We start from the raw sequence: 17,303 nt of genomic DNA on the forward strand, positions 1-17,303 counted from the left end.
CTTCTCCAGGGGGTCTTCCCAACCCAAGGATTGAACCCAGGTCTCCCACATTGCAGGCAGATTCTTTACCAGCTGAGCCACCAGGGAACTGTGTACTTAAAATGCTAAGTTTAATGTTGTATATATTTTATCACAATTGAAAAAAAAAGAAAAAATTAATGTGCTGTAATCAGAGAACAGAGAGAACTGCTATGTGTGGAGGCCAAAGAGGTGGGGGAGAATTCCCTGGTGGTTTAGTGATTAGGACTAACCACACTTCTACTGCAGGGGTCACAGGTTCGATCCCTGGTGGGGGAACTAAGATCCCTCATGCCACATGGTGTGGCAAAAAAGAGCCTTGAATCCAGCCTTGAACCCTGTAGACGAGTGGTCCCCAACCTTTTTAGCACCAGGGACCAGTTTCATGGAAGACAATTTTTCCATTGATGGAGTAGTAGGTCAGGGATGGTTTGGGGCTGATTCAAGCACATTACATTTATTTTACACTTTATTTCTGTCATTATTACTTCAGCTCCACCTCAGATCATCAGGAGTGAGATCCTGGAGATCGAGGGGACCGTGTCAAGTACTTTGGTCTTTGTCATAAGCACAAGACCACAGGGCTGGCCATGGACAAGGAGGGAAGTGGATGGAATTGGGAGGTATTTAGGAAGGAAAGTCGGTAGGGTTGATGAAGGACATGATGTGGATGACTAGCCAGTTATGGGGGGATAGCATCTAGAAAGTCTCTGGGCTTCTCCCTCAAGTCCCTGGAAACCTCTGTCTGAAGTCTTGTTAAGAGAGCTGGACAGTGCCTTATCCAAGTCCCAGTGTACAAATGTACACTTATATTTTATCTCCCCCAAGAAGATATGTGGACCCTGCAGCCCCTACTCCCCGATGGACACGCTCTCCTGCATCGGGGGCATCATGAGACCCAGTAAGTATAGGCTCAGATTGGCTGTAGCCTCCCCTAGACACCCAGCTGCCCCTCCCCACCAAGTTCAATTTGAAGTTTTCTTATGTTCAGCCAGCCTCACAAATGAGCACTTCAGACCAGTTGGAGGTTCTTAGTTGCAAGCAACAGAAACGGACTGACATTATGTAAGCAGAGAAAGATTTGATTGTAAGGTCCCCATCACTTATGAACCTATGTTCCTGGCTGGGAACCAGCTCGAATGAGAACCAGGAAGCTGGGCCTGGTCAAGATGCCACCCCAGACAGCCTGGCGAGGGAGCTTAGCCTGCCATTACCCGGTGACCCAGCCATGGGACCTTCACCTACAGTGCAGTGTCCCTAAACAAAACCCCTTTCCCTGTCCATTGGCCCTTCATCCTGGTGAGATGAGGAGGAGATGAGAAAGCTGAGGCTCGGGGAGGCAGGTGGCCTGCCTGAGATCAGGTATCCACCCAACATGGTTAGGAGGCGCGGAGTCACTGCAATCCCAGAGACCATCCCAGATCAGTGCTTAGCCCACAGCTTCCTGTGGGTTAGGCCAGAGCTGATTTACATTGAAAGAGGTTTTTTAAAACATTGGGATCACAGACTTCCCTGGTGGTCCAGTGGGAAAGAATCTGCCTGCCAGTGCAGGGGACATGGGTTCAATCCCTGGTCCAGGAAGATTCCACATGCTGAGGGGCAACTAAGCCCGTGCACCTCAACTACTGAAGCCCACAGCACCTAGAGCCTGTGCTCCACAGGCAGTGAGAAGCCGGGGCATAGCAATTAGAGAAAGCCTGTGGGCCGCAATGAACACCCAATGCAGCAAAAAATTAAAAAATAAGTAAATATTAAATAAAATAAAATATTGGTCTCAACATTTAGGACCAGAGACAGCAGTTGCCTTGTTGATTTCTCACATCTAACTACAAAGGAGACCTCGGTGGGTGGGGTGGAATCTCCAGTGCTTTTTTTTCTTTTGCTGCACCCTGCAACTTGCAGGATCTCAGTTCCTTTACCAGGGACTGGACCTGGGCCATGGCAGTGGAAGCCCTGAATCCTATTCACTAGGCCACCAGGGAACTCCCAGACCTTCAGCTTCTGAGCAGGGGGCAGCTCGTCCGCACCTGTCCTGAGATCCCCACCTTCCTCCCACCCCTAATAAGCAGAATGTCCAGATACCCGGCAGCCAGAAAGTGCAGACATTCACCACAAGCTCTAATCCTCCACCAGTGACCCAAGTCTTTCCTCCTTTGGGTTCTTCACAGAGCAAGAGCAGAAAGGACCGTTATAGATAAGACTAGTTACCATTATCTGTTTATCCAGTGAGAAAAATGGCTTGTCTGGGCGAAGCAGAAGAACAAAACTTTACAGAACTGATTTAATCATCGACCTCAATTTATTTGGAAGGGGAAAAAATGTTCCTGTTTGATTCCAATCATATTGATTGGCTTCTGGCTCTGACCAGCCACTCAGAGAATGTCTCAGCGACAAGTCTGAACCAAAATTGTCTGAGTTAGGGTTCTGCCACCAACTCTGTGTGGTGCCAGCTCAGAGCCGCTGTGCACTGACCGAAGGGTAGTGTGCCTCTCTGGTAGGGTCCCTGGGAACAGCAGACCCTCCAGGAAGCTGAGCGCACCCTGTGAAGTGGCCTCTTCCCCACCAGCAGCCACATCTTTGAGTCTCTCATTTTTTAACCAAAAGTTTTATTTTCAGACCAAAAATGACATGATTTTTTTAAAAACTTTATTGACGTATAGTTGATGTACAGTGTTGTGTTGATTTCTGCAGTACAGCAAAGCGACTCAGTTATACATATGCACAGTGTTCTTTTTCATATTCTTTTCCGTTATGGTTTATCACAGGATATCGAGTATAGTTCCCTGTGCTATACAGTAGGACTTGTTTATCCATCCTACATATAGTAGTTGCATCTGCTAATCCCAAACGCCCAATCCTCCCCTCCCCCACCACCCCCTTTGACAGCACCAGTCTGTGCTGTGGGTCTGTTTCTGTTTTGTCAGTAAGTTCAGTTGTGGCATATTTTAGATTTCACAAATGAATGATATCATCTGGTATTTAACTCACTTCACTTAGTATGATAATCTCTAGGTCCAGCCATGTTGCTGCAAATGGCGTTATTTCATTCTTTTTGGGCTGAGTAATATTCCATTGTATATATGTACCTCAACGTGTTCATCCATCCATCTTTCAATGGACATTTAGGCTGTTTCCTTGTCTTGACTATTGTGAATAGTGTTGCTATGAGCATAGGGATGCATGTATCTTTTCAAATTATAGTTTTGTCCAGATATATGCCCAGGAGTGGGATTGCTGGATCATTTGGCAACTTTATTTTTCATTTTTTGAGGAACCTCCATACTGTTTGCCAAGTGGCTGTATCAGCTTACATTCCCACCAGCAGTGTATGAGAGTTCTAGTTTCTCCATACCCTTTTCAGCATTTATTATTTGTGGACTTTTTGATATTGACCATTTTGACCAGTGTGGTACCTCATTGTGGTTTTAATTTACAATTTTCTAATAATTAGCAATGTTGAGCATCTTTTCATTGTGCCTAGTGGACATTTTATGTCTTCTTTGGAAAAATGTCTATTTAGGTATTCTGCCCATTTCTCACTTGGGTTGTTTTTTTGTTCCTGAGTTGTGTGAGCTGTTCGTATATTTTGGAAATTAAGCCCTTGTTGGTTGCATCATTTACAAGTATTTTCTCCCAGTCTATAGGTTGTCTTTTCCTTTCGTTTATGGTTTCCTTTGCTGTGCAAAAGTTTGTAAGTTTGATTAGCTCCCATTTGTATATTTTTGTTTTTATTTCTATTGCCTTGGGAAATTGACCTAAGAAAACATTGCTGTGATTTATGTCAGAGAATGTTTTGCCCCCGTTCTCTTCTAGGAATTTTATGGTGAATGACATGATTTTTATTTTATTTTTAATATTCATTATTTATTTGGCTGTGCCAGGTCTTAGTTGCAGCACACAGGATCTTTGATCTCCGCTGTGGCTTGCAGGATCTTTAGTTATAGTATGGGAGTTTTAGTTATGGCAGGTGGACTCTTAGGTGGGCTTGTCTGGCAGGGAATTAAGGACCCTCAGACTGAGGGTGGGCTGGAGTGCAGCTGATCTGGCTCAAGGGGGATCTAGCAGGGTGAGGGGGTGCTTTCCTGCTGGGTGGGAGTACGTCTGATGAGAGCAGGGGAAACCAAGGAGCCTATGAGACCAAGGATGTCAAGGTAGGTAGCACCTGAACTGTTAGTCTATGGGGAGTTCCCTGGTGGTCCAGTGGTTAGGATTCGGTGCTTTCACTGACATGGCCCAGGTTCAATCCCTGGTTGGAGGACTGAGATCCCATCAGCTGCACACATGGCCAAATTAAATAGAAATCTTGGTCTCACCTCATAGTGGGGACCCACGGGGCATCTCACAGGAAGGCTAAGGCAGAAGGACTTGTCCTGGGACTCGGCCCTTGTCGGGCAATGTGGGGAGTGTTGTCATGCTGTTGGGGTGGGCTGGTACGGTTGGGAAGCAGGGAGTTCTGTGACTGGTGTTTTAACCAGTCTTCTCGAAGGCTGGAGGAACGAAGCCAGTCTAATGGTCTAACTGGTCAAGAAGCGGTCACTCGGCTCAGCCAGGACAAGAGGCCATGTGGTTGTTACTGAGCCCAAGCTCTTTCTGCTCACCACACGACAGGCCAGTAAATCAGGAGCTGAGTTGTTGGAACAAGGAATGGTGACTTAAATTGGAAACCTAGCAGACAGAGAGCCTTCCCAGGCTGTGCCAGTGGTATAGAACCTGCCTGCCAATGCAGGAGACATCAGAGATGCGGGTTTGATCCCTGGGTTGCAAAGATGCTGGAAGAGGGCATGGCCACCCGCTCCAGTGTTCTTGCCTTAGAGAATCCCATGGACAGAGGATCCCGTGGCCTGATGGGCCACGACCCCAAGGGTTGCAGTGTTGGACACAGCTGAGTGAATGAGCACATGCAGCAGACTGAGAAGATGGCAGACTGGTGTCTCAAAAGCACCATCTTCCCTCAGTGGAAATCCGGCTCCTGTTATATACGGGAGGGAGCGGGGCCCACCGCAGCACCAACCAGTGGTGAGCAGGACCACTAATGGTTGCTGGTAGACCATATCGAGTGCTCAATGTCGAGTAGCTTACTTGGGGGAGGGGCCCACTGCGGCACCAACCAATGGCTGAGCGGGGCTGCTGAGGTGGCGCATGCCTGGTGGGTATTACACCCTGAGCAGGAAGGTCCAGGTCTGAAGAAGTACCAGCCAGATACCGTGGTGGCCACTCGGAGGCAGCTGAACCCACCGTTACCGGGACCTCCATCTGAGGCTGCAGGCGCCATGGGCTCAGCCTGCTGCTGGCTTCAAGGGTCAGTTCTTGACTGATGAGGTGGCCTGGGAGCTGGAGTCCCCAGCGTGCAGCTCCTGCCTGCCTGCTTATGCAGTGGGTGCGTGGGGGGTCCGGTGGGCTGGGCGTGGCCAGCCCTGTGAGGAGAGGTTCAGTGGAGCGGCCCCTGGCTTAAGGGCATGTGGCTCCTGCCAGAGAGGGAGGAGGGAAGAGCCCATCACGCCTTGGTTGGAACTGGGGAGGCTGCTGTTACACATAGTCATGTTTGTAGTTTGGATGACATTCAGTTCTTGGCTAAGTTCAGACACGACCAGGACTGGTCTTGTTAGGTCTTGAGCCCACCACGGGGCACAGCAGCCTTGTCAGTCAGGGCTCTTGGGAAGTTACCATCACAGGAGTGAACAGAGCTCCCCGCTGTGGGGCCAGTTCCCTGCCCAAGCTGCCTCTCTCCACTTTTGCACCCCCTTGTAGCCAAGGGTGGCTGGAGTCAACTCCAGGATGCTCATCTCGGTACCTAGAGAGAGGCGTGCCGGGAAGGAGGTCATTAGTTGGACTGTGTGTGGTTAGACCTCCTGCTTTTGTACACGTGAGCTGTCTGGTCCTCTCACTGAGCAGACACTGCACTTCAGGCTCTGGACAGCAGACATCACACACCACAATGCAAGTGGTTGTCAGAAACAAAATGGGCTGTTGGTTCTGGTACCAGATCCTGAAGATAGAGACCTTGATTGCCAAACCCAGACCATGAAAACCACCCCAGAGTCAGGCTGGTCCTTCCCTAGAGACCCCACTGACTTTTTTTTGGAGGCCCATCATGAGCTGCATACTTGACCGATGGTGTATGTGAAATTTACACTGGTGCTACAAAAAGTGTCTGCTCCAACATGAATTCTCTTCAGTTACACAAGGAGAAATTCAGGGCTTGCTTTGGTATCTGCTATTGAACTGACATTTACTCAGTTTGTTGGGCTCCCAGAGCAGGAACCTAGGATTTCCTAACTCCGAGGAGGAGTCCTGATTCTAGAGGCTTCTGAGGAGTGAGGTGCTTCTCTGTCACCCGCCTGCCTGCTTCCCAGAAGGGGTCATCGGCTCTTACATAACTGAAGGACTTGAATTAAGTCAGCCTGGGGACTTGCCTGGAGGTCCAGTGGTTAAGAATCTGCCTCCTAAAGCAGGGGACGCAGGTTCCATCCGATCAGGGAACCAAGATCCCACATGCCACAAGGGCAACTAAGCCCACCTGCCCCAACTACCGAACCTGCGCACCTCAACTGGAGAGACGCCCCAGCGACTTAGCACGCACAGCGTATTTATAAAAGATGGCCCACGGGCCTGTCGGAACATTCCTCAGCGACTAACTGAGCAGCTATCCTGCCCACCCTAGGCTCTCGGAAGCTTACCCACTCGCCCACGTTCTCTGGTGTCCTAGCAACTGGAAAGTGATCTGAGCTCCGACCAGGGCAGAGGCCATTCTCTCCCTGACCACTGTGACTTGCAGGCCCCCCAGGAGCCTGAGGACCTGTCCGTGCCACCCGAGGGTCCACTGAAAGCCACCGCTTGTCCCCACGCCTGCTCAGAAGGCCAGCCAGGGCCAGCCCATGACCCTGGCAAGATGAGCTTCTCACTCAAGTTCTCAGAGCTGGTCAACATCGCCATCCCGCAGTGCGGGGTGGTGAACTTCAAGGCCCTGCACTTCCTGCTCCATGGGATCCTGGAGCACATCCACATGGCGGAGCTCGAGAAGGACCTCTCTGGGGATGAGGACTTCCTCCAAGCCTCTGTGTCAGTCACGTTCCCGCCACGGGAAGGCGACGCCCAACCCACCCTCAGCCCCCTGAAGAGGCTCGGCAACATCTTTGACCACCTGGTGAGCCGCGTGGACATGCTGGAGAGCCAGCTGGCTGCCCTGAGGGACGCGCCGTCCACCGCCCAGCTGCTGGAGAGCAGTCAGGGCACCAGGCAGCCCGCCCAGGAGCTGTGGAACCTGATCAGGCTCCGGAAGAAAGTGGAGGGCAACGAGGAGGCTGTGGCCAAGGTAAGCCGCCCAGCCTCCAGACACGGCCCTTCACCTTGACTCTCCTGCCCGGCGTTCACCCCTACCTGCCCCCCCACCCCCGATGAGAGGCCCTTCCCTCAAACAGGGGGAGGGATTCAGCTTTGGACTCAGGTGGAACCTGACTTAGCAACCTGAATGGCCAGGCTTGCATCCTTCATCAGTGTAGAGGAAAGAAGGCCACAGTGTCCGGAGGGGGCGCATGCACAGACAGAAAGCTGATGAGTGGCTGCCAGCGGCTGGAGGGAGCGGGGGTGGGAGGGACTGCCTAGTGGCTACGGGGCTTCCTTTTGGGGGTGATGACGAGGTTTTGGAACCACAAAGAGCTGGCGATTACACCGCATTGTGAATGCCCTAAATGCATTCTCTGAACAATACGCTTTCAAACGGTATATTATATGAATCTCACCTCAGTGGGAAAAAAAAATAATCGAAGACCTATAGGATCTGCAGGTGAGAAAAGTATTAGTTGCTCAGTCATATCTGACTCTGTGCGACCCCATGGACTGTAGCCCCCAGGCTCCTCTGTCAATGGGATTCTCCAGGCAAGAATACCAGAGTGGGTTGCCATTTCCTTCTCTGGTGATCTTCCCAACCCAGGGATCAAACCCTGGTCTCCTGAATCACAGGCGGATTCTTTACCGTCTGAGCCCCCTGGGAAGCATAGGACCTCCAGGCAAGGAAACTTGCCAGCCAGAGATGCTCATGGATTGGCTGAGGGTGCAGAGCCTGTGACGGTGGAAAAGGCGGTGAGCCGAGGCCTCCTGTTTCAGGACCCGCCTTGGACCACTCGCTTGCCTGCCTCCCACCCCCCACACAGTTATCCATCCGGAGCTGTAGCCCTGGGGAAGAGTTGGATCCTGGGGAATAAACACCCTGGCTCCTCTCTCCTCCCTTCCTCCCATTGGTCACACAGTAGGGCCAGAAGTCGGAGCACCCCGGGGTGTGGAGGGCACAGTACCTGCTGGTCAGCTTCTGGGTGGAGGCTGGATTTGCGGGGGCACCAGAGGACATCTGTCACACGGAGGGATCATTTCAGGGTGCCTTAGGTTAACACTCTTGTGTTTACATTTATTTTTATTTTAAAAATATTTTTATTTGTTTGGCAGCTCGGGTCTTCGTTACGGCATGTGGGATCTAGTCCCCTGACCCAGGGATGGAACCTGGGCCCCCTGCATAGGGAGCACAGAGTCTTAGCCACTGGACCACCAGGGAACTCCCCAACACTTCTTTTTTAAATTGAGGTGCAAGTTGAATAGTTCATAGTGAACAACCGCGTGGCATTTTGGCTCATTGATAATGTAATACAAGCACCACCCCGTCCCCTTCTAAACCGTTTCCGTGGCTCCAAAAGGAATCCTGTGTCCTCGTCACTCCCCACCCCACCCCCAGACAAGACCCACCTGCTCTCTGGCTCTAAAGATTTACCAGGTCTGGGCATTTCGCATAAATGGAATCGTACAATATGTGGCCTTTTGTGTCTGGCTTCTCTGTCTGAGCACCAGATGTCCCAGGTTCACCCACATTGTAGCCTGGGTCTGTGCTTCACCCCCTTTTATGGCTGAATAGTATTCTGTTGTAGGGACAGACAACATCGGGTTTAACCACTCACCTGTTGATGGGCATTTGGGTTGAGAGACTCTTTTTAAACAAAGGAGTGTATTATTTGAAGGGGTTTCGCAGCAGCAGCAAAAAAGGAAGAAGTAGGTGGGCGGGCCTGATAGGGTGAAAGCCTTCACAGACCTGCATCTTGAATATGACTTTAACCCGTCTCAAAAAAAAAAAAAAAAACCCGTCTCAGCTTCCAGCCACCAGTCTCCAGGTTTTCTGATTATAATTTTGAGGTAAGAGAATGAGACAGCACACCTGGGGTCAGGCATCCACTCCTGGCCAGACAGGCAGGGTGGTGCCCAAGAATTAGAGCCCCTGGGGGCCTGTTCCCACTGCCTGGAGTAGCAGGCACCCCAGACGGTATCCACACACAGGGGCCACCGGGCTTTACATCTAAGCTGAGAAAGGTGGGAGCCCCAGTGCCAGCGTTTTGGAGAGAAGTCAGAAACAGACAAGCCTAACTCCCTTCCTAGAACCCAGAGTCGCTGGGTCACGAGAAGCATAGGCCAGAGTCCACCAGCCTGACTGCTGGGGCTCACGCCCCTTCTCCTCACTTCCCTTTCGCCCTGGCTCCCCGACTGGCTCCATCCCCCGGGGGAATGAGCTTGAGAATAAGAGCTCGCCGCATGCCAGGTGAGCCGGGCGCTACAACTGTTCCTCTGTCAATCTTCTTATTGACTCTAAGAGGCAGGTGCTGTCATTATCCTGAGCTTACAGATGAGGAAATGGAGGTGCAGAGAGGTCAGGGTTAGAAAACAGGGAGCCAGTGTCAGCCTGTGCCGAGTGGGCAAGCGGAAGGCACAGGAATGTGAACGCTGAGATGCCCCGCCACTTATCACCCGGCAGGGGTGAGGGGCGGCCACGGCTTCCTCCTTCCAAGATTGTTACAACAATTAAGCAAGATAAAGCGTGGGAACTGCTCAGCACAGAGCTGGCTGTCTGTTCTGGCCAAGGTGGCCTGATGAGAGGAGGGGCAAAGCGGCACAGCGTGAACCGTAAATCCCGTGCTCAGTGAGAGCCTCTGGGCACAGAAGGCCACACTGTGCATGACTCGGTTCACAGGCAGTCTGCCCGGAATAGGCCAGTCCATGGCGACAGAAAGTGGCAGTTGCCAGGGGCTGGGGGTTGAGTGCTGGTGGGAACGGGGTTTCTTTTGGGGGTGATGAAAATGTTCTGGAGCACTAAACAGTGGTGATGGTCGTACACACTTGTGAATGTGCCGAATGCCACCGAATTGTGCACTTTAGTATTGTTTTGTGTGTTTTACCATATGCGCAAAAAGCAGGGGTTGGCAGAATCAGTTAAAAGAAAGAAAAAAGAAAACACATCATCTAACCCATATGCTGTCTCCAAGAGACACACTTTGATTCAAAGACAAACGGGTTGGAAATAAAAGGATAGAAAAAGATATTGCACACAAGTAACAGCCAGAAGAGAGCCAGAGTGACTGTGCTAACCACAGACAGATAGACCTTAAGATAAGAAGTGTTACTAGACACACAGCAGGCTGCAGGGGTGACTGAGGGCAGGTTTCGCAGGCCTCGGAGCTGGATGGTGTCTGAGGTGTCAGCCCCTCCAGAGCAGCCTACCTTGATGGATGAAGGCTTTTAGAAATCACGATTACCAAGAATGTCTCAGCCAGCTCACACAGCGGACTGGTGGACAGGTTCGGAAATGGTCACGCTGCCCTCAGAGGACTGCTTGTGCACCTAGGAATATCCCCACCACCCTTACAGAATGTCACCAAGTCCCAGCCTGGCTGAGGGTGCTGGGGTTACCACGGTGACCCATTGTCAGGGTTGCCATGGTAGCGGGTTCTAGGGCGGTGGAGGCTGCTTAGCTAAGAGTCTGCAACCTACCCCCACCATCCTCCCCACCTCCGCCTGCATCAGTCAGTCTGGCAGACCAAATGCCACCCTTTATGGGGAAAGACAAGCCTGCCAGCCCCAGCATCCATCACAGACAGGGTGAATGGCACCCTGGAGACTAAGGCAGGCACCGAGGGGACGTCTGGAGAGACAGCTTGGGAGGGCCTACAGGCATGGCATGAGGGTGGGTGCTCCTGGTCAGCACACTGCCGGGTTTGGGGGCTCGGGGGCGGGACAGCAGGGCCTCACTAAGCAGGCTTAGATTGAAGTTTCTAACCCTTGGCGTGGTTGTCATCTGGGGCCAGAGGATTCTCTGTGGTGAAGACTGTCCCGTGCACTGAGGGACACTACACAGCAACCTTGGCCTCCAACCACTAGAGGACAGGGGCACCCCTAAGTCATGACAACCAGAAATGTCTCCAGACTTGGCCAGATGCCCGCTGGGGGCCAGATTGCCCCATTGAGAACTGCTGAGTTAGAAAGCATGGGCTCCTGGCTCACTGCGCATCGTCTCCATAACTTCCACGGGGGTGCCGACCCAGACTTTGGGCACCAGGGAGTCTTCCAGAATCGCAGGTTCCCAGGCCCCGCCCGCACCTCCCAGGCAGTCCTGACCAGGAGCTTTAGAAAGTTGTCCAGAAGTCCCTGCCTGTCTCCTTGAGGCCTCGGTTATCTCATCTGTGATGATAACTCCTGCTGGCTGGCCACCAGCCTCACGGGGAAAATGAGGGGCCACTGTTTGTTATTTAATATTAAGATTGTTCGGGCTCACCCTGTTTCCATAAATACACTCGTGGGTCCCACTGTGCATGCTAAGTTGCTTCAGTCATTTCCAACTCTTTGTGACACTAAGAACTGTAGCCTGCCAGGCTCCTCTGTCCCTGGGAGTCTCCAGGCAAGGATACTGGAGTGGGTTGCCATGCCCTCCTCTAGGGGATCTTCCCAACGTAAGGAACGAACCCACGTCTCCTGAGCCTCCTGCATTGCAGGTGGATTCTTTACCGCTGAGCCTTTGAGACCAGCGCCTGCCTCTTGAGAAGTCTTCCTTCTCTCTGGTGCAGCCCTTGCCCTCAGGGCAGCCAGGCCATCTTTTCTGGGTTTGCCCTGCACTTCCCCATGGGAGGGAGGTTGATACTTGCTCAGGTAACTCCGTGCCTCTGGTTGCACCTGGAGAGACAAGGGGAGGGGGAGGAGTCCTACATAGATGGGGGACCTGGTCCTTGTAGATTTTTCTGAAAAGTGTTTTTCCACCTACAGCAGATAAGGCCTTGGAAAACCGGTCTCTTCATACCATTATCACTCCCAGCAAAATTAACAATAACTCATGAATACTATCCAATAGACAGTGTTGACAGTTTCCCCCAGGTAAAACAAAAATGCTAATTTTTAAAGCTTTATTGAGATATATTCCACATAACAGAGAGTTCATCCATTTAAAGTGTATAGCAATGTTATATACCAATTATACTCAATTTATTTAATTTTTTTTTTAATGTGGACCATTTTTAAAGTCCTTACTGAAGTTGTTACTAAACTGCTTCAGTTTCATGTTTTGGTTTTTTGGCTGTGAGGCAGGTGGGTCTTAGCTCCCAGGACAGGGATCAGACCTGCACCCGCTGCACTGGAAGGTGAGGCCTTGAGCAGGGGACTGCCAGGGAAGGAAGTCCTTATACCTCAATTTAAAAGGAAGTGTACAGTGCAGTGGGCTTCCCAGGTGGTGCTTGATGTAAAGAACCTGCCTGCCAATGCAGGAGACACAAGAGACATGGGTTCAGTCCCTGGGTTGGGAAGATCCCCTGGAGGAGGGCATGGCAACCCACTCCAGTATTCTTGCCTGGAGAACCCCGTGGACAGGGGAGCCCAGTGGGCTACAGTCCATGGGGTCTCAAAGAGTCAGACATGACTGAAACGACTTGGCATACGCACACGTACAGTGCAGTGATTTTAGTATACTCACACGTGCAACTTTCACAGTCAGTTTTAGGACATTTTCAACAACCCAGAAAGAACCCCCTTAAACCATTAGCTGTCATTTTCCGTTCCTGTGCCTCCTTGAGCCCCATTCCTCACTTACTATAATATCTTTAGGTTTATCTATAGCATGTATCAGTAATTTTTTTTTTTTTGCTAAATAATTGTATTTATCAATTGTATGGGCTGCAGTCCATGCGGTTGCAAAGAGTCAGACACGACTGAGCGACTATCACTAATGATGCTGAGCATCTTTTCTTGTACTTATTGGTCATTTGTATATCATAGTTGGAGAAATGTCTGTTCAGATCTTTGCCATTTTTAATTGGATTACTTGTCTTATATGTTTATGGGTTCAGTTTGCTAGCATTTTATTGAGGAGTTTTGCATCCATATTGTAGTTTTCCTGTGGTGTCTTTGATTTTTATCAGTGCAATACTGGCCTCATAGAATAACTTTGGAATTCTTCTGTTTTTTGGAAAAGTTTGGGGTTGTTTTTTTTCTTACCAGATCTATTATTTGCTTATTCATTTTTGGCTGAACTACATTTTCATTGCTTTGCACAGACTATCTCTAGTTGCAGTGAGTGGGGGCTACTCTTCGTTGTGGTGTGTGGGATTCTCGTTGCAGTAGCTTCTCTTGTTGCTGAGCACAGGCTCTAGGCGAGTGGTCTTCAGTAGTTGTGGCGTGGGGCCCATAATAGTTGTGGCTCTGTGGCATGTGGGGTCTTCCTGGACCAGGGATCAAACCTGCGTGCCCTCCATTGGCAGGTGGATTCTTAACCACTGGACCACCAGGGAAGTCCCTGGAAAAGTTTGTTAATACATTACTGATCCAGGGATTTTTGCAGAAACTAACACCGGTAGTGTTAATACATCTCTAGTCAATAATGTGTTGAGAGTTGGTATTAATTCTCCTTTAAAGGTTTGATAAAAGTCATTGGTGGAGCCACCAGGGCTTGGCCTTTTTTCATGTGTTGCTTTTGTTTTGATAATTCAATCATTTACTTGTTTTAAGTCTATTCAGATTATCTATTTTTTTCTTGAGTCAGCTTTGGAAGTTTTTGTCTTTCTAGGAATTTGTCCATTTTATCCAACTTATCTAATTTCTTGGCATACAACTGTTCATAGTATTCCTTTATAATTCTTTTTATTTATGTAGGGTCAATAGCAATGTTCCCTATTTTATTTCTCATTCTAGTAATTGGAATCTTCTCTTTTTCTCTTGGTCAATCTAGCAAAAGGTTTATTGTTGATCTTTTCAAAGAACCAGCTTTTAGTTTCATTGATTTCCTGTGTTATTCTTCATTTTCTCTTTCATTAGTTTCCACTCCAATTCTTTATCATTTCATTTTTCCTACCCGCTTGAGGTTTATTTTGATCTACTTTCCCCAGTGTCTTAAGGTTAATGGCTAGACTGTTGATTTGAGATCTTTCTTCTTTGTTAATATAGTCACTTCCAGCTAAAATTTCTCTTTAAACACTGTTTTCGCTACATCCCATACGTTTTGGTGTGTTTGTGTTTTAATTTTATTTATTTTTTTAAAAGTTATTTATTTATTTATTTATTTATTTGGCTGTACTGGGTCTTGGGGCTTCCCTGGTGGCTCAGAGGGTCAAGTGTCTGCCTGCAATGCGGGAGACCGGGGTTCGATCCCTGTGTTGGGAAGATCCCCTGGAGAAGGAAATGGCAACTCACTCCAGTATTCTTGCCTGGAAAATCCCATGGATGGAGGAGCCTGGTAGGCTACAGTCCACAGGGTTGCACAGAATTGGACACGACTTCACTTTCACTTTCACTGGGTCTTAGTTGCTGCACTCAGGATCTTTAGTTGTGGCGTGCAGATTCACAGTTGTAGCATGTGGGCTCTAGTTCCAAGAACAGAAACCACACCTAGGCCTCCTGCGTTGGGAGCAGGGAGTCTTAACACCTGAATCTCTAGGGAAGTCCTAGTATTTTCATTTTAATTCATCTCAAAGTGTTTCTAATTTCCTTTGCAATTTCTTCTTTGACCCATTGTTTAGTTAGGACAGGGCTGTTTATTTTCCATATATTTGTGAACTTTCAAATTCCAAATCAAATGCTGCTGATCTCTAATTTAATTCCATTGTTATATATTTTTGTTATACAAAAATCATACATTTTGTGTGACTTCAATCCTTTTTAAATTTATTGAGTTTTGTTTTATGGCCTTAGTATAGGCTATCCTGTAGGATGTCCTGTGTGTATTCTGCTGCTGTTGAGTGGAGTGTCCTGTAGATGTCTGTTATATCCAGTTGGTCTATAGTGATGTTCAAATCTCCTGTTTCCTTGATGATCTTCTGTCTAGCTGTTTTATCCATTATTGAAAATGGGATATTGAAGTCCTCAACTATTTCTCCTTTCCATTCTCTCAGATTTTGCCACATATATTTTGAGGGCTTCACTACTAGGTGTATATATGTTTATAATTATTATATCTTAGGACTTCGCTGATGTCCAGTGGCTGAGACTCTGCACTCCCAATGCACTACCCTACCTCGCCCAGATTCAATCTCTGGTCAGGAAACTAGATCCCACATGGCACAACTAAGGATCCTGCACACCACAACTAAATGATCCCTAGTTGGAGAACTGAGGTCCCACATGCTGCACAACACAGCCTAAAATTAATAAATAGATAATAAAATGTGTCTCTTATAGATAGTATGAGGTTGGATCATATTTGCTTATCTATTCTGCCAATCTGTGCCTTTTAATGTTTACATTTACATTTAATGTAATTACCCATGGACAGAGGAGCCTGACAGGTTATATATAGTCCATGGGGTCGCAAGAATCAGACATGACTTAACAACTAGACCACCACCACTACCACCACAGATAAGAAGGACTTCTGCCATTTCACTGTTTGTTGTTTTTGTTATCTGAATGCCTAACTATGCACTATACCCTCTATATACATTATCACATTTTTTCATACCCATTTAATGATTGCTGCTGCTGCTGCTGCTGCTAAGTCGCTGCAGTCATGTCCGACTCTGTGTGACCCCATAGATGGCAGCCCACCAGGCTCCCCTGTCCCTGGGATTCTCTAGACAAGAACACTGGAGTGGGTTGCTATTTCCTTCTCCAGTACATGAAACTGAAAAGTGAAAGTGAGGTCGCCTCAGTCATGTCCAGCTCTTAGCAACCCCATGGACTGCAGCCTACCAGGCTCCTCCATCCATGGGATTTTCCAGGCAAGAGTACTGGACTGGGTTGCCATTGCCTTCTCCGTTTAATGATTGAGGACCTCAAAATCTAGGAAAATGGAGTAACAGCCCCAGTTATTGGTGGAGCTGAGCTATAAGATCAGTACTGCATCCATCAGCTCTTGCTTTGAAGTTTCCTCCCTCCTCCTCTGGCTTTTCCCCTTACCCTCCCAGGGTCAATCTACACATGCAGCCATAAGGACCCTTTAAAAATGTAAATCCAGTAACTGCCTTGTTGATCCTCCAATGGTTCTCATTAAAGGGCATGAGATGCTTCATGATGAATGACTCCTGCTTACCGAACACATTCAAACCCAGGGTTGCCCCCTTCCCATTTAGGGCCCTGAGAGCTCAGAGCACAATTGACTTCAGTGTCATTTTATGACCTCTGAATATGTTTCAGCCTAGGCCTTGGAAGAGCCAAGAAGACTTCTAGAACCATGACCACCACCAGAGAGCTTCCACATTTAACTTGTCTTTTCCACTAACTACACTCAACTTCACATTTTCCTTTCCTCTTCCCGTCTTCAGTCCATAAGAACCCTGCAGGATTTGCTCACGGACATTTATGCACTGAAGGTCTCCGTTGAAACCCTCAGGAAGGAGGTGGCCATGCTGAAAGACGTGTTTGAGAAGGTAGACCCTCCCCAGCATCCCTCACAGTGGTCATGCTGCTTGGACCTCTGGTGGTTGGGATGACCAGATAAACCCAAGAAGCCTATTCTTAGTCAAAGAATATAGCTACGGGGGCAAGAGAAGGGGACTGACCTGGCCCAGCCACTTGGCCCATCCCACTGAGCTCTCTGCAGTTTCCACCATGATCCTTACCCTACTGTGAAAAGACATTTCTGAGTGACAAAAACTTAGTTCATTCTGCCTTAGGCAAAATAATTTATTGTCTCATTTACTAAAAATGTCAGGAATGCTGTCAGGTACAGCCGGATCAAGGTGCCCATACCACATCAAGGTTTCTCCTTCAGTGGTACTTCCCTCTGGGTTGGCTTCATTCTCAGGCAGGTACTCCTCAAGTTCTGGCAGCTCCAGACTTAAAGTCCATCAACTTAGCAGAAAGAGAATACTTATTCTTTGTCTAGAAAACTTTGTTCCCACTGAAAAGTAGAGTAAACCTAGCATAAGCATATATTTTAGCTCCTTCTGGCGCCATAAGGATATCACCCCAGACATTGCCATGATGTGAAAGGATATAGAATCCCTGAAATGTAAGGTCACAGCTGGTGAGTCAGATCTGGGCTCAAAACCTAGGCCTCCACA

General features: G+C 48.8%; 1 protein-coding gene across 6 annotated transcripts in view; it reads left to right on the plus strand.

Moving 5' to 3' along the window:
• The first annotated feature begins 5,521 nt into the window (after positions 1-5,521).
• Positions 5,522-17,303, plus strand: part of C33H16orf96 (chromosome 33 C16orf96 homolog) — a 38,693-nt gene continuing 26,911 nt past the window's right edge. Inside the window, exons 1-2 of one of the 6 annotated variants that reach the window (XM_070460770.1) lie at positions 5,522-7,330; positions 16,563-16,667. In XM_070460770.1, the coding sequence (XP_070316871.1) occupies positions 6,908-7,330; positions 16,563-16,667 (528 nt within the window). In that variant the 5' untranslated portion in view covers positions 5,522-6,907. The remainder of the gene's footprint in view (positions 7,331-16,562; positions 16,668-17,303) is intronic. The other 5 variants (XM_070460771.1, XM_070460767.1, XM_070460769.1 and 2 more) reach the window with 5 other exon arrangements.

This window comes from Odocoileus virginianus, chromosome 33 (assembly GCF_023699985.2).
Source record: "Odocoileus virginianus isolate 20LAN1187 ecotype Illinois chromosome 33, Ovbor_1.2, whole genome shotgun sequence".
Classification (NCBI taxonomy): domain Eukaryota; kingdom Metazoa; phylum Chordata; class Mammalia; order Artiodactyla; family Cervidae; genus Odocoileus; species Odocoileus virginianus.